Source organism: Agelaius phoeniceus, chromosome Z, assembly GCF_051311805.1.
Source record: "Agelaius phoeniceus isolate bAgePho1 chromosome Z, bAgePho1.hap1, whole genome shotgun sequence".
NCBI classification, from domain to species: domain Eukaryota; kingdom Metazoa; phylum Chordata; class Aves; order Passeriformes; family Icteridae; genus Agelaius; species Agelaius phoeniceus.
The window spans coordinates 71,225,342-71,247,579 of NC_135303.1; the positions used below are offsets into that span (position 1 = coordinate 71,225,342).

The window sequence follows — 22,238 nt, forward strand, 5'->3', positions numbered from 1 at the left end:
TCAGAGGCACATGTTGCATTTTTTCCATTTTGAATGCCCACTGGGCGAGACTGCATCAAGTGTGCCATGGAATCAAACATCCCTAATCATAATGGATGCCTACTGGAATCACATGAACATTGCAGGATATTAAACCACTATATCCTCGGAAAAATAATGTCACATTGGGCACCCAAAAACAATACCCAGACCCAGCCTGTCCTCAGGCTCCTGAATTAAAAGCCTGCTCAGTCCCAGGGTGAGATTTCACAAGGAACAGCAGCCTATCTACACCCATGCCACCAAGGAGATCCCAAGCTCCTGTGAAGGGATAGAAGAAAGCACAAATGCTTAAGCAATGAGAGCCATTATATCGCAATCCACATATATTAGCTTAATTCAGTTGTGAAACCATGGCCCTAAGCTCCCCAAAGAGTGAAAAGAAGGAAACCACCTGTTTTTTCCACCTCATGTTTGGATGAACATAATTTATTAAAGGCACATATATAGCACAGTCACATTCTTCATTTAAGCTGCAGGTTAGACAAGAGCAACACAGGCTTCTGCATTGAAATTAACTATTTTGAAATTCATCATTCAGGGAAAGTGTCTCAAAAACAACCAAGTGGAGATGGACCTCTTTGAACTCAATGCTGTGCAGAATGAGATGCAGAATGAGACTCAGACAGGCCAAGTCATATACCATCCATGACACTTGTGCAAAACTAATAAAAGTGGAATTGATACTGGGACAGGAGCCCAAACCACACTTGGAACAATAAACAATGCATAGCTATAAGTTGCTTTGCAAGTAATGCACTCACACTTAGACAATCTACTGTTTAGTCTGAGAGCTTCACTTCCTAAGTTATGAGTTTTTGGATACTACTTTATAGAGGCTTTCACACCATCTCATCACCAGCTCTGGAAAACCCAAACTACACAAACTGGCTGTAACCCCCCCTTCCCTATTCCCCTGTGCTGCTGTAGGTAGGAGACAGAGAATTCAGAGTAAAAAGTTAACTCTGGGAAGGAGGGAGGAGTGAGAGAAAATGGAAAGAGAGAAACACTTTACTTGGAGCCACACAGTAATTCTGATACTTTCTTCAGTAAGTTGTAAAGCTTGAGCATACATTTAAGGCATTATCATTTTTTAAGCAGTGGTACTTTGGAAATACACATACCCAGATATGGCTTTACTTATAAATCAGCAGTAAATCTGCTGCTGTTACAAGAATGGGGCAGTTTCTCATCCTTTTCAACACTGCATTTATTGCCCATACTAATTCAAACCATTACCAAAGTAAGTGTCAAATCCTCTGCGGGTTGGAAGGCATTCTTTTCTGTACATCCCCAAATGCCACTTCCCCACCATGTGAGTTACATATCCCGCCTCTTGAAGTAGCTCTGGGAGGAGTTTCTCATCCAGTGGCAGACAGCTGGGCTGGCATGGCCATATTATCTGGTGTTGTAAACCTGTGTGGATCTAGCAGAGAAAAGAAGTGTGAGAGATCCCTTACAGTGCAGCCCACAGGTTAATTTATAAGCAGGGCAAAAAAGAAGCACAGCTGCATAGAGATTAGGATTATTTTTAGGGGCTCTTCATTTTACCAATGTAGCACTGAAGATGATGAGGAAGCTGCAGGTGGAAGGCAGGGGCTGCATGGAGGAAAACAAGAAAATAGCACTGCAAGAGTTAATATCTTCCCAGGCATAAATCAAGCACTTTAATCAACAATTTAAAAAATGACGAAACAAACAAACGAACACACACGAACCCTTTTATGCTTTTAGCTAGAAATCCAACAGGTAAGAATCATCATTATGGTCTGTTTGAAGGCTAGGAACATCTCAAGATGGAGTGAGAGATTTTAAATGGGACTGAAATGGGCAAAAATGCACATGGCGGGTGAATCTATCAAGCTTTTGCCTGTGTCAGAGAACAGTCACTGGAGGAAAGGTCAATAAAATAAAACTATTTTTCTATTACTCTTCTGAATGGCCATTATATATACATACTTGTATATTTATTTGCATGCTTTAAATGAGTACAAGCACTATAGAAAGCATTTGGATTTGGGGAAAGCTTCGCACTGACTAGATCTGATATTCAATAGTTGTACTAAAGTTTCCAGTCTTACTAAGTGATGAATTTTGTATTTGTTTACAAAACCATCACTGATAACAATACTTTAAGTAGTATATCACACTCGATATAAGGAACCTCCTCAGTTAATGATACTATAAACTGTTTTGTCATCTCTGTCTTCTCCACAATCAAAAAGGCACTTCCCTAAACCTAGACCTGCAAACATACACGTACAAGTATATATATCGTTTATATATTAAACATTTCTAGCAATCTTCATGCTAGAATCTATGTGCATGTCAAACACAAAGTCTCCAAGATCCCCTGTAGCAGATAATACCTGATTTTATGACTTCACTAAGCAAACCAGTGTAGCAAGCTGCACTATTAACGTTCAAAGCATTGCTTTGAAAATTAGCAACTCTCTAAACTGACTTTTAAAACAAATAAGCCATGATCTTAGGCAAGTGGGTAAGGCCCTTTTCTAAAGGGTCTACTACTTCCTCATTTTCTTTGAACAAGGAGGTTCCAAAAATAAAATTATAGTATAGATTTTCTATTAACATAAAAAACATTTAAAATATTTTAAAATGCTTTATTACAGAAAGCATTAATATACCGAATGCACAAACTAGCAAAGCATCTTGCACTGTATCTGGAAAATGAGAACAAGGAGAAGGAGGCAATAATAATAATAAAAAAATATCTATAGCTATCTTAGACCAATACCATTGCTTTTCTTTCAGATGGATTGCAAGGTGACTACCAAAATTTCATCTCCAGATTTAGGTTACTTTCTCAAGTTTCTAAGAAACTATTAATCATATCCATGGGTTAAACAATTTTAAAAAAGATCCCACATATTTGCTGCATAATAACTGCTGCATGGAATGCCTCCTCTATTTAAAAAAAAAAAAAGAAAAGAAAATTAATTTTCTAATATTATTTGACCCAATTGCAATGTGGTCAATATGAAGATTATTAAATTATCAAGACAGATGTATGGGATGAATTTAAATCCAGACTAACTATAGGTATTTTCAAAGTCCACTTCAAAGATGTGATGCAGCAGTGGCCACTTTCTTAGAAAGCACATTCAGATTATGAACTGTATTTTAAAAATATTCACTATGAAAAAAATATTTTAGGTTATTTAATAGAACAACCTCAAGGGTTGGTAAAGATAATGTAAATTGCTTTTTCCTATTCATCATTATCCATTCTTCGACTTTTCAGGAAAGAGAGAAATGTTGCTTGGAAAGAGTGTCACCTAGAACAACATTCCTGCAAGAAGAGACAGCGTCCACTACTACAGGATGACATTTATGTTCTTTCACTCAGAGCAGTTTATTTGGCAATCACTATGGTTAACATGGATGTGCAGGACTTCTTGAGACAGAGGGGAAGTTTCTGAAACACACTTAACCCTTTGAGAGTTTCTTCCTTCTGTCTATGCTGTGTGTCCTTACTTTCTTTCCTACCCCCACTCCCCAGGTTTTTGCCAAAACTGCAAAAAGAATGGGAAAGGGTAGAATGATACCAGTATTATAAAGCCCAAATCTTAAACCTGCACAACTGGGGGGGGGGGGGGGGGGGGAGATAAAGAAAGGAAAAAAAACCTGGGAAAATCAGGATCATCACTATAAAATCATTATGAACTATTTAAACACCCAGAACTAATGACCACTCTGTGGGCACTCCATCGAGGAGGGCAGAACATCTTCACCTCCTGTACCAGGTGGAGGTGAATGTATAGCTACTGACGCATTTGGGCGCTGCACTGGAAATATGTAGCAAAAACTGAACAAGTAATGCTCATCTGCTCCTTTCTGCATCTCGACCGGGTTATCCAGTGGAAAAACATCCCAAGAGTCAGGCGACTAGGGCAAGGATATTTTCCACGACAGCCTGCCCTGCCTGTTAATCCAACCGAAGCAAAGAGAGCACCTCGGCTTTTCTGGAACAGAACAATTTGCACCGATTGATGTCTAGTTTACTCCCGAGCTCGCAAGGCGAAGTTTGCAGCTTCCGAGCAGCTGTTTCGGCAGCGCAGCGGCACAGAGACCCAGCAAGCCCCAGCGGCACGGGGGCTGCCAGCAGCGAGCAGGGAGCGCCCGGAGCATCCCGCGGGCAGCGCGGCCGGGGTGCGAGCGCCCGCCCTACCTGGTAGCGGCCCGACAGGAGCTGGCTGCGGGACGGCGTGCACAGCGGCTGCGTGTAGTAGCGCTCCAGCCGCACGCCGCCCGCCCCCAGCGCGTCCAGCCGCGGCGTGCGGATGGCAGAGCCGTGCCAGCCCACGTCGCCCCAGCCCAGGTCGTCGGCCAGCACCAGCACCAGGTGCGGGGCGGGCGGACGCGCCGCCGCCGGCTGCGGTAGGCACAGCGGTAGGCACAGCGGCAGCAGCCGGCTGAAGCACAGGCACAGCAGCCGGCTAAAGCGCGGGCACAGCGCGCCCGCCCGCCGCGCCATCCCCTTCATCCCCGGCACCCGGAACTGGGCCGCGGGGAGCGCCGCGAGCCGGGGCTCCGCCCTCCGGGCGACCGGCGCGGCCCACGGGGCGGGGCTCAGGCGGGGCCCGGGCAGGGCCGGGAGAGCCAGGCGGGGCCCGGGGCCGGGCAGGGCTCGGGCAGGGCTCGGGCGGGCCGGGAGAGCGAGGCAGGGCCGGGAGAGCGGGGCAGGGCCGGGAGAGCGCGGCAGGGCCGGGAGAGCTGGGCGGGGCCCGGGAGAGCTGGGCGGGGCCCGGGCAGGGCTCGGCCGGCGCTGCGGCCTGGAGCGGGGCATGGCGGCTGCGCGGCTTGAGAAGGGGAGCGGTGCAGCTTTACGCCGATGGGTTTTGGTATTAGCTTAAAAAAGAAATTGTAAAGGTTTTGCCGGTGTTGGCAAAGTATGCAGCCCGCTGATGCTGGCGGTCCCTTCTAATTTTGTCTTGCTTCAGCTCCGATATTAAACACCCGGTTCAAACCTCGAAGCATTTCCCAGGGGAACCAGGGAATTATGCGCAGGCTTGTATCTCAAGTCATCTGTGTTTCTAATGAAGTCAGTGCGACATTATGAGGACAGGACAGACTGCATTCTCGTAATATTATCTAAACTGTTACTTCTGCCTTTATAGCGGCTCATCCGTCTTTTATACAGCTAGGCTACAGAGCTTATTCTGTGTGCAAGCACTAAGGCAGCTGCAACACACACGGCCTTGCTGCCGGCCAATGTGCAGGACAGGGAAAAACAAGCTGAAGATTGCAGCTGAGGGGAGCGAGGCGGCGATTATTCCTGTTGGAGAAACTATTCTGTCAGCATCAGCTGCTACTCTGCACACACACACACACACACACACACACACATACACACACACACACACACACACATGAGAGAGAGATGTGTGTGTCTTCCCTCCCTCTTCAACCCCCACCCCCCTGCAAAATCATAAGCACCCCGTGCTTTTTCCTCTCCATTTTGTCCATTTAGATGAGAAGCCTGGATCTGGCTGTAAGATGGTGCTTGTGACTGTTACAGTGTAGGAAGGAAGTGATGCAGAAATAGCAGCAATGTCAAGGGGGCTCTTTCTTCAAACCATGTAATTGTTGAAAGCAATATTGCAATCTACCTTAGTTATAGTCTTGATGTAAAATTTAAGAGAGTGAAAGGACAGAAATAGCTGTCAGCTCTTTCACAGCTGTCAGCTGTCAGTTTTATTCATCCAGGGGACATATATATATATTTCAGTGTCCAGTGGAACATCAACCATATATTTCCCATTTAGCTAGAATGGCTAATATGTATATTCCAAATATAGCCATTTGGTAACAGGCAGAAGAAAAGTCCACATTAAAATTTGTTTTTATTGGTTAGAAAGCCAAAAATTGAGTATACTGGATTCCTGACTATTTCCTGACCAAGTCTCTGTAGGGAGAAAGTTCCTGCTTGTTTTAATGAAGTCTAGCGGATAAGCCTATGAAGCTACAAAGTTGGGTTTTTTAAAATCCCACAGGTTTCCCCGCTGGTTTGAAAACAACAGCTCTGATGAGTGATGTCAGCTTTTTTTCTGCAATGAAAATGTCCTACAATCTACAGCCAGGACTGGAATGAGAAGTAACAGTACTGTCCTAAAGTCAGTTTTCTCCAAAGTAAATTCCAGGATCACTGACAAACTAGTATGTGACTATGAGTATTTCTTTCTTGAAATGTGATTCATACTGTTTAAAAGCTGCAAGGTTCCATTTTCTCTTGTTTCTAGTTCAGATCCCATGACCAGTCTCAAATGTCTCACTGAACTGTTTCTTTTTCTAACTTCTTCCATGGCCTTATTACAGGTAAAGTTTCATTCAAGTGTTAGCACATTCCCACAGAAACCCTTTTTGTTCACTCAAAATAAGTACTTTGAAAACTGCACAGTGCTGGTGAAACCAGAAATTTTGAAACAAAATTCGTAATTTCTATTCACCTTTCATATTTTCAAAGTTATCATGGTGTTCAAATGTAGCTGAATTCATATTTCCTTGCAGAGAAACATCAAGAGTTATGTACTCGTTGTCCTGTTCCACTAGAACTGGGTAACCTTGGTTGCCTGACCATAGTTAGAACATTACATTGAACTGTCTTAAATATACACTGCAGATACTGCACAGTCAGCCTGAATATTGCCGCCTGTCAGATTTTCTAGGATTTTTGGGTTTTTATTAATTTTATTACTAGTTGAGGGAATTGGAACCCCAGTCAGAAAAAACTATTTCTCTCAGACAGTATTCTCTTGAATAAAAAGAATAAATCCAGGAAATGGTCTATGTTTAGCCTCTTATGTTTCAGTTTGTCTTTTCTGAATAATTTGGATGTTGCTTTGGGATCAGTGATTAAAGAAGTCATTAGTGTGACACACAAGGTTACAGTGTCAGTGTGGATTTATTATGCTGTAAAAAGCATGACTTGGACTCTTTTTGCAGTAGCATATGGAAACTTGGAACAAAAATTCAAATGGTAATAGTAACATCTACTCTGGTGTGCAAAAACTCTGGACATGGGAAAATATAGGAAAACGGGAAACAAAACTGTCTGAGAAAACTGCTTTTTACATATCCTGATTTGAGTATTTCAGAAAATGTCCTAGATGACCATCCTTTTTTCACCTCATTGCAGATGTGTCTCCTCTGTTCACTGATGAGGTTGAGAAAGACTCTAAAGAAGTCCCTGCCAATCTTTCTAGAGTGGTATTTCTGTTTGATTGGTTAAAAGCCCTCTTAAAACGCAATACTTTAACATTCTTGCTATAATTCACTTCCTCTTGCTGTGTCTTGGCACAAGTTTAGGCAACACCATATCTCAATCTGTAATGAAAAGAAGTAACAGGAAACTACAATAGCTGCTGAACGCTTCCCCCACTGCATTTCTTCAGGTTTATGTACTTTTTTTTAAAATAACTTTAAAGGATTGACTTATGTATGTGAACCTGTATGTTGGCATGATTTGTAAAGCTTTGTCCTGATACTTTTTCATTTATCCGTGCTGTGCAGAATGCAATGTTGAGCTGTTCTGATGGATATTCAGTAGGCTGACTTGGGTGTCAGAGCAGTAAGAAGAAGCCAGGCCAACTAGGGATAACTTTCAAACATTGCTATCACAGCTACAGCACCTCTAATCTCATCAATACTTGCTTAAAACTAGTTCTGATGTCTCTGCTCCTAATTAATTGTTGAAGACAAAGGCATTCTTAAGAAGTAACAGACAGCAACAAGATATTTAATTTGCCTTACATGTAGTCAGTGATGAATCCGAAGTTGTTTTAGTCTTGTAAGCTGGCTGCAAGAAAGAAACTATACTGCCTTGACCCAGAAACATAGTTAGCGTATCTAAATGGTGAAGTTAAATGAAACTTAGAACCATGGAATATGCTGAATTGGAAAGGACCCACAAGGCTCATTTGAGTCCAGCTCCTGGCCTTGCACAGGACAACTCCAAGAATCACCCTCTGTGCCTGAAAGCTTTGTCCAAACACTCTCTGAACTCTAACGAATTTAGTTTCATGACCATTTCCCTGTGGAACATGCTCCAGTGCCTAAAAACTCTGTGGGTGAAGAGCCTTTTCATAAAATCCAACCCAAACCTCCCCCAAGTGGGCTTCAGGCCATTCCCTCGGGTTCTGTCACCAGTCACCACAGAGAGGAGATCAGTGTCTGTCCCTCATGATGAAGTTCTGACTTCAGCAACTCCTCATACAGCTTCTACTAATTAGCCAAGGCTTGGTCTTGGTGTGTCTTGGGTCACAAGACCTGTCAGTGAGAAACCCTCAGAGAAATCAGTGTCTAGGCTTGGATAATACTAGACTGTAAAATGAGAGAAGTCTGGTCAGCTACACGTAGAAATTAGGGGTTGGGAGGTTACAGCTGGAAATGCAGCACGAGCTGCCAGAGGGTACAGGTCCTGAGTTCACTTGACTGTAGGAATTGTATCTGCTATTCATCCCTCTTTGCTCAAGCTGCAGAAAGCCTGTCCCCTCTGCAGTCAGATTGATCCAGCTGATGTATTAATCTTTCTTCTGAGTCAGAAAAGAGTTACAAACCTGATTCTTACTGTCAGGCTGGGATATGGAGGTATTGTTCAACACTTTTGGCATAGCAAAGCTAATTAGGAAAGTATAGATGAATCTGTCTCAGAGTAACTGTTCCACTACACTCCAGGATGTGGTGTCTAGTGAATTTGCATAATCTTGGGAAATACTAACATTTAAAACAATGTTTCTAAGCATCGTTCTTTTTCTCCACAGTATAAATAAAACCATACAACATTGGGTTGTACTTCAGATTTCTTAAATTCTCACAGAGTCATAGTGGTTAAGTGCCTCATTACAAATAATGTTATCTTTAGGAAAAGTAACATTTTGATGGTTCAGCAAAATAGAACTCAATCACTTCTGAAAGTATAACTGAAAATAATTTCTGAATGGATTTTTTCACTCAAGATAGCATGACAGGCAGAGCTCATATATTTAATTTTGACCTGCTTTATAAAGATATTCAAAACAGCACAATGTAATGTCAGCTTATTTTATCAAGAGTGACTGTTCATTACTCAAATTGTGTTTCTCCTGGTATATACTATTTATACATTTGCTTCTTTGCTGAAGATTTAGAGGCACCAACTCTCTTGAAGAAAGTGCATTTTGGACATGATTCATACATACTTCGAAAACATTTATCTATAGCCTAAAGGACTCCTTTACTAAGTTGGAAATTTTAACAGTGTTATTCAAAAGAATTGTTGAGAATATTATTGAATTACAAATTAGTGTTTTATTAATTTAGTGTTTTCCCATCATACACACTATCCCAATGCTGCTTACTTGGGTTATTGACTATTTAACACTCAATAAAACTCCTTTGCTATGAATTTAATTATATTTTTTCATTGCTAATATTTCTATGTAATAATATATGGCTCATACTGTTGCTTCAATCTATAATTAACAGTAAGAAAAAACTGACTATCTTTGGTGCCTGTCTAGTGGTTCAGATTTAATACAGTAAATCTGTAACTTAAGTTCTGTTCAGAAACTGAGCAACAATATACTGTTTCTTGTAGCATATTACATGTAATGTGCCACATGATTTATGTAAAACAGTGAAGAATGGGCTTCCTATAACCGTTTCATTGAGAGGAACAGGATTTTGGTCTTTTATGAGAATTTCTGCCAGGCTGACACACAGAAAAAATTCCCAGAGTTCAGCTTACCTTTAGTAATGCCTTTATTATTTTAATGGTTAATGGGATGTCTTTCAATTCCTTATGAAGCATTCTGTGTAGAACTAGTGACATGATTTTATGGTAAGCTTGCTATTCATGTGTAAAAAAGACAGGATAAGCTACCTTACCTCAAGGGCAGGCAAAGGAGGAACTGAGAGTGTGAGGGAAGGGAAGGAATTTGCTATTGGACAGAATCAAGAGCACATTTCTCATATGGCTTAACACAGATCTGCCAGCCAATGTGGGAGCAAGCTGAATCAATGATGTGCACTTTCTGCTCTCAAGTGCTGCTGAGAAGCAGAACACACAGCAGCTCATCAGCTCTGCTCAGCTCTCTAATGTGAACAGCACATAACAGGGAATTAGGAAGTAATGCCATCAAATTTCTCACTCATGAATGGCAATGAAGATCTTGAGTTTAGTAATTAGAAAATGTGAGTAGTTTAATTCTCTTAATTTTATGCATATTAATGGCACTATTTCCTACTGCACAATTTGCTGTATTGTCATCTGTGTTTATATTTTGGGACTTTCACCCTTTTTCTGAAGGCGCATTCTTGTTGGTTCAGTCAGCACCAGTGGCTCCTGTATAATGGTTGCTGGATAATTTTTACCTAGAAGTTCAACTTCCAATCTCTGTCCAACTTTGCTGAGTTCCATGGGAACATATGCGAAAGCTAGACTCTGCTGAGCTCCATAGCTGAAACATCCAGATGTGGTATTGCCAATTACCTGAAAAAAACCAAAACCAATTGTATTTATTTTCAAGATGCAGTGATTTTCTGAAGAAAAAACAAAACCAAAACAAAAACAACAACAATGAAAAAAATCCAACCAAAACAGAAAAACCCAACCAACTAACCAAAACAAAAAAAGCAGCAAACCCCAGCCAAGAACCCAAACAACTAGACATCTCACATTTTGGTTTATACACTTCAGACATCATGCAAGTTTCAAGTGTGTCATGCAGTTCATAATATTCTCAATAGAGAGTAACACCACCTGAAACCGCGAAGTTTTTGCTTCTTAAAAATATGTTCTTACCGTGTTCTTATTATGTTCAATTAAGTTTTCACTGGAACATATACAATACATATGCATATGTTTATTATCTATAATAATTTAACTGCTAGTGAGTATTTCAACACAATATGTGCTGAAGTGTGGAGCCCCAAACGTGGCTGTTTAATTTCTTTTGGGTAGCAAAGGTGTTTTCTTAAAACAGCAGTGAACTTGCAGAAGAAGAGAATGGATGACAATACATTAGTCTGTTCCAACCCTAGTTTCAGTGACTTGACATCATTTCACATCTTCTCTGTAGGTATTTCGTCTTTACTTCTTGCTTGAACATTAGTGTGTTTATCATAGCTTCAAATTGTTCTGCGCCAGTAAAATAGAAATAACGCATTCACACTTGAAACACAAAGATTCTGTTCATGGAGAATTAAGACTGATTTTTTGTAACATGAACTATAGTCCTTGCCTTGCCATTGTGCCACACGCTTTCATTTCCCTCTGGATCAACATTATCGGTTTCCAGGGTGAGATATACCAGTCGTCGTTTGAGCCCCTTTTCTTTAATCTGCTTCAGTGCTTGTTTTCCTGTAAAGTCTGCTGCCTGAAAAAATACAAGATAATGATAATATATGTTTATTTGGGTTCTCCAATATTTAAATGTATCTTAATGTGTTTGCCCATCACATGAGTATTCTATATGAAATATAGATGAAATAAATCTTTAGCAGATAGTATATCTTGTATCTTGGTATTTTTATACTGGTACATCGTATCTTGGTAACTTTATTCTGTGTATTCATTTTCCTAGATCTCAGCCTTTAATATCCATAATTCCAATGTATTGGAAACACATACATAGTGACCTGTAGTAAAGACTAACTGCCCAGTTAAGGCTGTAAACCAGAAGACTGTACATCATTTCAGTGTCTATGAGAAGAAGTGAATTCCAATACCCAGATCCTGAAGTCTGGGCCTTGCTCTGTCAACACACTTCCTTTTGAAGCCATCATCAATTTATGACAGTAACCTGCCAGTATTCCACTTTGATGTCTCTGCCAGGCTGCATAGCTGACAGTTTACTCCTTATCCTTTTTTTAAGGTAGGTACATTTTGTTTCTGTATCTACCATTTTATGGGACAATGCAGCATCTTTTGTAAAGAATACTGCTTTGTCTGGAGTTCCCTTTTTCAGTCTGCTTAGAAAGGTACAAGCAGTTTCTCATATTTCCAGAAGAAGACTGCACAAATGAGTGACTAGTGTGGAGGTAGTCATTGGCAAGTTTCAGAACCCTCAAGGGTATATAGGACAGTATTTACTGCATCTGATCACATTGAGCTTATTCTATCACAGGAACATTTAGGTAGGAAGGGGCCTCGAAGCTCATTGAGTGCAATCTTTCACCAATGATGGCCTTGTTAACTACAGCATAGCATAAAGTGTCATGTCCAGTTGTTTCTTGAACATCTCTAGGGATGGTGACTCTACCACCTCCCTGGACACACCTTTCCAATGCTTAACAACTCTTTCCATTAAGAAATTCTTCATGATGTCCATTTTTTCTCCTATGGCATAGATCAGACAGAATAAATGAATTGCATTTAAACTAAAATGCCAAATACACACAAGCCTCCCCATGGGCAGAAATATAACAGCAGTTACAAAGTCCTCTAGCTTTCAAGCCTTTTCTTCACTAGCAGTGAAAGCCATTTTAAGGCAGTTGATCTCAGGTCTGAAGAAGGAATTATATTAATTTGATGAGTGTTTAAGGGAAAATAAATACTATTTCTGGTAATGTACTTTAATTTCAGTAGAGAATTATTGCACTGTCAGAATTACAAGCAACATGTATGTGGAATAGATATTACACAGTTAGTTCAGTGTTCTTGTATTTCTTGAGGTCCATATAAATCCATGTGTATGCTCAGAAGAAATTATTTCAGTGATGAAGAGTTTTTGCACTATGAAAGGCTAGGATTTGTGAGCAGTTGTGAAAAAAACTTATGAACCAGTTAAGGAGCAGTTAGTCTCAAAATCAAGGTGATTCAGCTGGGGATAAAGCAGATACTGCACATAAAGATCAGAGCTGACACCCTTTAAGGGAAAAAAAGCATGAAATACAGCTCAGATCAGAAAAAAGACTGTGAGGATTCATTTTGGAATATAATGTCGAGATGCAACTGCAAAATATAAACCAAAGATCTAACACCAGAGAATAACCAGCTACTGGTAGTTCCCTCTCACTTTTCTGCTACATGGTAGGTGCAACTATAGGAAACACCTACAACTAGAAATGCAAATAAGACTGTGTACCATAGCATGGCTCACAGACTAAAATGCTTTGCATAACAAAGAGAAATACCAAGAAGTAAACATTCTACAGGGATACTCAGTATTTAATCAATTCCTTCCTATTCAAGCTAATTAATATCAGGTATTTAGTCACATGGAATGTAACTGTGGAACTAAATGCAAGTATTCAAATGCAATGTTATATGCCCTAGAACCAGCAACTAGCCTGCTTTAGAATCTACCTGAGCATGGATCATTTTTTGCCTGTTGTTTGCAGATACAAAATAAAATCCTTTCCCAAATCATTTTAATTTGGCCAAGCTTTTGGCCTCTTGGAATAAACCACTACATAGCTATTATGCTAACTGAAGATGCACATGGAGCATTTAATGTAAAGGGCTTGTTTTTTGCCATTTTCTGTTCATTGAAGGTTAAGAATATTCCAGTCTCTTTAGAATGATAGCTTGGAAAAATAACCAGGATGTAACCTAGAATTCAAACTCTTCAAAATACACACCTCTCATATATACACACACACTGCAAAAATGTGTGTATCTACATGTATAAATACATAAACAGATGCATACATGCATACATACTTGAACACAATATGAACATGCATAAAAATGTATGTGTGAAAATACATGTGCATATATAATGCACAACTACCAGTCTATATGCACTTTTAAATATTTAAAGCACCTTCTTAAATTCCAACTATAGGAATTCAAGTATTTCAGTTTACTTCTTTTACAGTTCTTGGGTACCCATGGCAATTTCACACTAATGTATTCCCACCTTTATTCATTTTTGCTTTTTAAGCGTATGTGTCATAGGATTGTTCATTCCAATCAAAACAGAATTTGGAAGCTGATGCATTCAACCTCAGTCTGGCTATTTTTGGTAAAAAATGCTTCCTCTTTCTAGGAGAAAAATAGTCAATTTTCATACTGCTTCTGTTGGCTTTATCCTGTCATACAAAATATAATGCAAAAAAAATCATATTTAAACCAGTATAATCCAATAAATGAATATAAAATCTCCAAAAACCAACAAAACAGAAGAAAAATAAACAAATGAAAACACTGAACAATTCCATCCTTGAACAAATATAAAATTTAAAGCTGTTCTTTGCTGTCACAGTTTAAAAAAAATTATGTAATGTGTAGGAGCAATGCAAATCTTTGTACTAATTGAAGTTAAGACAGTTCTAAAAAGCTATAAAATAGAGAAGACTTTCCATGACTTTGGCACAAATTCCCAAAGCATTAAGCTTTGGCAGATGTAATGGTTTTAACATAAAATAAAAATACTTCTTAGACACCAAAGATAAAGACAATATCTACTGTTTAGCTTCATTTAATTTGAGTGCAGTTCACCAGATAAAAAGATGGGCTTTTCCTTTTAATTTGTGTGTTAGATAAGTTTAGATAAAATTAGAATGAAAAATCATATCACAAAGACAAATCAGCCAAATTTTTAAAATAGCACGTAGTTAAAGGGATACCATTGATTAGTTCATCTATTAACACACTGTATTTTGCCTTATCCTTCTTATCAGGCTTTTACTTTGTGTTAGTGGCCATGTGTTTGATAGCACAAGATAAACCCACTGTCTTCTAGAAAGATTTCACAAGACAATAACCAAGGTGATTTTTTTATGCACAGTGAGGTACCTTGATGATGTAACTTACTGTGTTTCAAATGTACCTGGCTTTCAATGGCACCCCAATCGTAATTCTAATCCTCTGCAAAAACCTCTTCTAGTTTAAGGGACGCAAAGGAATAGAAATTATCTATAAGCCTTTCAAAAACTTTTCTTTCCATGTTTCTCAGTCTGTGCAGTTTATCAGAATTAAGTTGAAGTTTCTAAAAAGAAATATGCTATATCTGTTCAACAGTTACTTGCAGCAAACATATACAACTCTCTCAACAAGGAACTGCTGTAATTTATTCAGAATACCATTTAGGACTGTGGGCATAGAGCCAAATTATGAAGACAAAGTGACCCAACAGAGTAAGGCAGCACCAACAGCTGCTGTCATCTACATAACCATAATGTTACAACACTTTGGAGGCAGCCTCTATACAGGATTATGAAATTTTTCATAGCTAGATGCTTTTTAATTATTTCAGAGTAACACTCCAAATGATTTCTGCCTCACCAGCCTGATAAATGAAGACAAATTTCTTCTCAGAGAGCAAATATTTGACAAGTTTCTTTTTCTGTAGCAAATCAAAACTACAAAAAACACCACACAAAATTTTTTTAAGGGAGGTGGCCACTCTGTATGTATAGCACCTGCACCCGTGCATCTTTCACTCAATCCACCTAAGCTCTTCTTGTATGCAGTCAGCTCTAGGAAGTTGATACAATAGAAATAACTGATGAATTACTGAATTATTTTGGCTAAAAATCCCTATCTAAGTGGTGCTTATTCCTTTACATGGCCAAAGAAACACACAGGGAGTCACCTAGATGTGCATTTTATACAGATAAAATCTCTGCAGATTCCTTCTAGCATGTTTCCTAACCTGTATAAATTTATGGAATGAGTTCTCTGTTTTTTGACCCTCTGGACACCAAAAGATGTAATGATAGAATACAGTTCTACTCGCTCCTGAAATTCAATTTGAATGGGGATGGGACTTAGGTGGAAAAGTACACTCAACAGATTATAGGCATAATAAATGGGGATTGAAAGGAGGGGGAGGGGAAAGAAGTACCATGCTCCATCTCAAATTTCCTATCCATCACTCCTTTTTCCTATCCCCCAGCTCCTTAGCCCTTTTTCAGTAAAGCCTCTGCTCTTTTTTTTTCCTCCTCTTCCCTTTCTTGTGTGGAGTAAAGCTGGCATGGAACACAATCCTATTCCAGGTTATGGAGTGAGTCAGTGACCACTATTGTAGTCATTCCTCTCAGAACAAAAGGGATGCAAGCTGGAAAAGTGAAGCAAAGGCAGACAATGCAATCAGGGGGAGCTGCAAGAATTCTTGGAGCTCGGGCTGTTCCACGCCAGGACCATGGGAACACGAGCTGGACAGAAACAACTGAGGGGCAGTTTTGGTAAGTGGCCAGGAGAAAAACAAATGACTAGAAAGAGAAGGGAATAAAACTGTAAATCTAAGCCTGCTGTCAAAGAAATAAAAGGGTGGAGGCACATCCTTAGAACAGCTCATCCTTGTTTCCTGAGAGATAACATCTTACATATTGTTATGTTGGAGGATAGGTCAATACTCCAGGACTGGAATTTATCATTCACTTACCAATATGAAGCTGAAGGGTGTGACAAAACTTCTTTCATAATGCATACCAAAGCAATTATATACTCATGTGTCTAACAGATGTAATAGTAAAAACCACCAAATGTCTAAGTCAGAAAAAGAGGTAGCACTTGTAGCCTGAGAGATGTGCTTTGACAATGACATTCAGGCAGCCACTGTGCAGGGATGGAGGAGATGAAATGCAATTAGCGATAAGCAGACAAGGAAAAAAGCAAGAATCAAAGGAGAAGGTTTTAGGTTGGTAATAAAAAGGAAAAAAAAAAAAAGGAAAAAAAGCCCTGGTAGAATAGACATAAGAAAAAATAAGAGATTCTGGATATAGAAAAATCTGGAAAGAAGTTTGGAATTAAGAAAAAAAACCTGCCTCAGTAAATAAAGAGGGCTGAGGCAAAGAAACAATGCCTCGGGAAACAGTAGGTTCTCCTAGTGGAAACAGACAAAATATGAGTTTAGCACTCAGATCCTGACTTATAAGAGCACACTAGAGAGAGTTCCAAAGGGTTTCCTTCATCTACTGAACTACCTTCCCAAGCTCTGCAGCGAGCGCGACCAGGAGATGGCAGTCTTGGATACAGCAACACAAGCACAAACGCACCAACAGCCAACTGCGGACTTGGAACTCAGAAAAATCCTTCTGACAGAATTAATTTCCGTGAGCTAGTATGAAAGTTTTTCACTCTAACATCAAGTTTCATAGGGATTTCTGATCCATTAAAGTCAGTAGAAAAATAAGACTATTTTAAGCATTCAGAGGTGATATCATTGAGTACTCAAAAATCTGAGCAAGTGCAAATGTATGGAACAGTATTCTTGGATGTGGACCAAAAAGAATTGCAGACTGTCTTCCTTAAAGATACTCTGTGTATTTCCTGGCACAGTGAATAACATTAGGACTCTACTAAATATTTTGTAACAGAGTGCTTATTAATGAGATGAGGCTATCTAACAACTAGCAAACTAACTTACTAAATGTAATTGAACAGCCAAAAGAAAGACAACAGGTATTGAAAAAAAACCTAAACCATTGACAGAATTTTGTTGCAAAATTGTGAAAGCATTTTATACTCTAAATTATAAATTGATTTTGTTATTGTTCCTCCACTTTAGTTAAATTGCAGCCCATCCTGCTCATCTGTGCAAGGAAGCAACTAACACTAACATTAGTGAAACAGGGATTATCAAGCAGACTCTAGAGGAAACCACCTAGAACAAACCCTCAGAGTTACTGACAAAATGAAAGTTGCCACAGAAACACTGTGGAAATGGGTTTACTTATTGCCAGGTTATAATTTAATACCCTGTGAGATATTAAAGAAAGTCAGCTTCAGCTTTGAAGAGTTTTTCCTATTATTCATGACAAAAAAATTACTAGTCTGTCTGTACATGAAGATAATGCACACTAAACTTTCTAAACACAGAGACCATCAGGATTTTATGAGGAATTTACATCTCTTCATATATATTGCCCAGATATATGAATGTCCTTTTGTAGGAATTACATTGTAGAAATTAAAATTCTTTTTGATCATATTACTTTCACTGGCATCTGGCTCTTCATCATTTTAATCTGTTTAGAAACTGTTTTCATTTCCCATGACATACCATTCAAGATTCACTTATGCTGAAGTCTTTTTGCTACAGTTTTGTGAGTATTTCAGCTGCTTGTTGCACAGTAAGAAGCACTCTAGTTTTTAACTGAACAGTCTTTTGGTTCTGATTTACACAGAAATCAGCACTTTCCCCAGCTGGGGGCGCATGCTTAAAGGAATAATCTTTGTGAGGAGCTGAACCGGCCAAAATGTCAAAAAGAAGTATTTCATTATCTGTTGCTTGTAATTTTTATCTCATTTACCCTTTTTTTGAGGGGAATGTTTCTGCAACAATAGAAACAGGTACAAAATAGTGTTTGGCTTGTGTTGACTCACAGCTGCCTGTAAAGAATGGTGAGGTCTCTGCTATGACAGATGCGCAACAAAACCAGAGGCATGGAACTGGGACTCAAACTGCCAAGAAGCAGAGTAAATAATCTCACACTGCATTTCGTGCTACAGTGTTCAGAGTGCTTCCAATAGCTGAATTAGCTCAGGTACCTCTGAAGTGTCAACATATAGTCACAACTGCCCTCATTTAAGTCAATAAAAAAACATTGATTATTTCCTTTTTTGCATTAGTTCAGCAAAACAGGCAGATGTTTCAGGCTGACACACTGCATTTATGTGGGACATTCATTCATGTTCATTTATCTACAATGTGAGTACCTGCTCTGGAGAACTTCTCCAACCCTGCATTTCAACCATGCAGAGTCTGCAGAGCAACTAAAGAATCAAGTGCTTCTTGCACTTTATTGCCTTCCTATTATCCACATGGGTATCTTGGCAAGCAACAGCTTTCCAACAGCTTTCCCTGCTTATGGCTGCTTTCCTACTTAAACTAAAGGAAAGGGGGAAAAAAGAGAAAACGTACAGATGTATCAAAAGAAAGTGGAAAGAAAAACAAGTAAAAGTCACATTTTTTTATTGCCTTCCCTTCAATTCTACTAATCTCTCCTTTAGATGGAAAGGCCTTGATTTGTAAATGCAACTTAATCCTAAACAATTCTGTGTTTCCCTTGCACGTGTCACTTCCTCAGATTAAGGCAATATTATACTACCCAATGGAGAGAGCTGTAACTCTCTGTAACATGTAGGAACTGCCATTTACATCCTTGGGAACACCCTGCCTCAATCCTGAATAGGTTGAAGAACATTACCTTCTATAGACAGGTTCAACAGTGAGAGGAAAAACACCTTCCTGGGCTTGTTCTGTTATGTTCAGGGAAATTGTTTCATAAGTATAAAAGCATCCTTTTATGTTTAACATTCTTTCCTGTGCAAAGTTTAAGATTTGTTTTTATTTAGAGGTGTAACTTAAAGTTTGGGATTCTTCTTATCAGTTCTACAGTGCCTCCATATAACAGGGCAAAAATATCAAGGACTATTTATTATCTATTTATTACATTTTCAGGTATAAAGGGAGCATAAATAAAACCAGCTTGTTGCTATAAGACATTGCATCATTGTCAAGATTAAATGTTTTGCAAACATTTTTTCTTCTTGAACGAAGAAAAATATACATACTTTATATTATATACTGTATTTGTATTTATATACTGTAAATTTTATACTTTAATTTATAAATTAATTGAAGCAATAGATTAAGTCAGAAATAGCCCATCATTTAGGACACCTCACTTGCAATCTCTAGGACCAGATTTTTCATGTTAGAAACCTCAGATCCATTGTGCAGGCAACTAATGTTTGAGTTGATGCAGTAACTGATAGCAGCAGATGGCTTTAGATGTGCACAGAACATGATTTCACCAGATTTCATGGAAAGGTCCTCTATTTGACAGAGTTTAGACATTTGGTTTGTGATTCATTTGGACCAGGAAAGAGAATGACAAGCTTTTTTTGTATCTATTAGACTAAAACAGAATTTGAATTGCTAAAATATTAATACTAATATTAAAATATTAATAATTAAAAGTGAGGTTGCTAATTAGAGGAGATCAAACAACATATTTTCTTTTTACTGCACAGTTAAATTCAACTAGCTTAATTCTCTAACCTTCAAATCAGGTGAAAACAAGGTATGAGCAGAGGACCTCTTCAGAAATTCCATGAGCAACTAGTTATTCTTTTAACCAGTGTACTAATTTATCTAATATTTAACTTATTGTTGTCAGTTGTCCCTAGCAGTTCTAAAAAATATACTTTTTTCAGTAATTGTTGTAGCAGAGTAGCCAGGGAGAAAAATTCTAGAGATACCTGCTTCAACAAGAATTAATAGGTAGAATATTATCACAATATGAACAGGCCTGTTCAACTTCTGTGTGTGTGTGTGTGTGTGTGTATATATATATATATATATGAATGTGTGTGTGTCTGTGTGTCTGTGTGTGTCTGTGTGTGTGTATACACACACTAAAAGTACATGACTAAAATTTCCCTCTGAAAATAAATCACAATGAGTTATTTTTCATGTAGACAACATTTAGCATTTACAAATTTCTGATCTAATGTGTAATTTTGATAGCAAGGAGCATGGGGAAGATTTTTTTTACAAGTTGCTACTTGTAAAGTAGTTATAATTATAGTCATTGATTTACTAAATGTATGTTATTTTCCAGCTAATGGCACGTTTCATGTTCAAACACCTAAGGAATAATCTTGGACATAATAGAACATTTTAAAAATAGTAAGACATACCTTGTTTAGCTTTACAAAATACTCCAGTCCAGCTTCTAAGGGATTAGTGTCACAGTTCATCTGTTAAAAGATATAAATTCACCACCTATTACAGACCATCATAGCTTTTGGATTGGGCATTATTAATTCTATACATCCTTCTATTTACTCCTTTGCCAAACTCTTCCACACTGTGCATGCACAGCTTCTGTTGGAATACACTGCAAGCTTCCAGCATGGGATTCAGATCAGGTATCAATTAACACACCCAATATGACATATAGATGTGTAAATTAGTCATCTAAGTTTTCATCTGCAAAGTAAACACTTTTCAGAAAGAAACAGGATTTTCCATCAAAGCAGAATGGAACCTCAGAAAACTGAGTAACTGAGGTATGCACACCATTTGCAACACAGCAGAGTAGCTTAGCCAGAGAGGGAAATAAAACACAAACCGATTTCAGTCACCACCTTTCCATTAGGTGTAGGGGGAATAATTTCTTAGGAAGCTCTTGAAGAAAGAATGAAAATAACTAGCACAGGGTAAAGCAAAAGGACCCCTAAATTCCCACAATTTCAACCTCTTGAGTTCTTTCATTTCCAAAGGAAAAATGTAAGGTGAAATGAAATTATACTTATTTACCCCAAATTCTCTAGGCCTTTTGAGTAGCTCTTTATTATAAGTGAGCAAATTCTGCAGGAACAAGGTAATGGGAAACAAAAAAGTTCCAAATACATTATGAAGCAAAAAAAAATTTGCTTCTCATGACATAGTTGCTAGAGAAATAAAACATTTTGAGTACCTGCCAGCCAAACCTTTGATTTTAAAATGCTAGAGCTCAGCAAAACCATCATAATTTTGTTATACACAAGAGGAAAACCACCCATTTGTCAAAATAAGTGTTTCTTTGCCAGCAGTGCAATGGAGTATACCCATTGTTTTTATTTAGAAAATCACCAGCAGCTTTTCCTGCTTGAGGAAAATTTTCTTCTCATGCTAAATGGAGAAAATGGTACAAATAACAGTTGTGCTAACTATGACTAAAAACTGCATAGTCATAAGAAAATTTAAAAATAAAATTAAAAATCCCCACCAGCACAATATCTCTCACCCCACCAAAAAAACCCCAAAAACCCAAACCAAACCAAGCCATACCAACAAAAAAAAAAAAAAAACCAAACCAAAACAAAAAACAAACAAACAAACCAAAAGAAAACAAAATTAAAAAAAAACAAAACAAAACACAAAAACCACAAAAAAATCCCAAACAAACCCGAATTTCCAGAAAGAATAATGAAGCAGTTATATTTCCTGACCTCTGCTCCCCAGGCTCGGAAACCCTTTTCCAGCCTCAAAGCATTTAGAGCATATGTTCCAAAGTCATCAATTCCCTCTTTTTGCCCAGCTTCCATGATTGCACTGTAAAGACGTACAGAATCTTCTTTTCTATGGTAGAGCTCCCAGCCCAATTCACCTGTTACACAAAAAAAAGATTACTATTTTAATCATCTCAGCTAAATTATTCTAATAAATACACTCCTGTCGTTGGTCAAAAGCAAGGATCAATGCAGTTAGTGTTAATTCACACTCTATAATTTATCATATAGCAAGTCTAATCCC

At 38.6% G+C, this 22,238-nt stretch overlaps 2 protein-coding genes across 2 annotated transcripts in view; both read right to left on the bottom strand.

Annotated features, from left to right (window-relative positions):
* Positions 1 to 4,614, bottom strand: part of ARSB (arylsulfatase B) — a 65,773-nt gene extending 61,159 nt beyond the window's left edge. The window contains exons 1-2 of the mRNA XM_054652117.2: positions 4,232 to 4,614; positions 1,279 to 1,465 (exon numbers count right to left, since the gene is read on the bottom strand). Of these exons, the coding sequence (XP_054508092.2) occupies positions 1,279 to 1,465; positions 4,232 to 4,546 (502 nt within the window). The 5' untranslated portion in view covers positions 4,547 to 4,614. The remainder of the gene's footprint in view (positions 1 to 1,278; positions 1,466 to 4,231) is intronic.
* A 4,245-nt stretch (positions 4,615 to 8,859) lies between these two features.
* DMGDH (dimethylglycine dehydrogenase) overlaps positions 8,860 to 22,238 on the bottom strand; it is a 40,962-nt gene continuing 27,583 nt past the window's right edge. Inside the window, exons 13-16 of the mRNA XM_054652531.2 lie at positions 21,935 to 22,092; positions 20,639 to 20,698; positions 11,283 to 11,417; positions 8,860 to 10,531 (exon numbers count right to left, since the gene is read on the bottom strand). Of these exons, the coding sequence (XP_054508506.2) occupies positions 10,316 to 10,531; positions 11,283 to 11,417; positions 20,639 to 20,698; positions 21,935 to 22,092 (569 nt within the window). The 3' untranslated portion in view covers positions 8,860 to 10,315. The remainder of the gene's footprint in view (positions 10,532 to 11,282; positions 11,418 to 20,638; positions 20,699 to 21,934; positions 22,093 to 22,238) is intronic.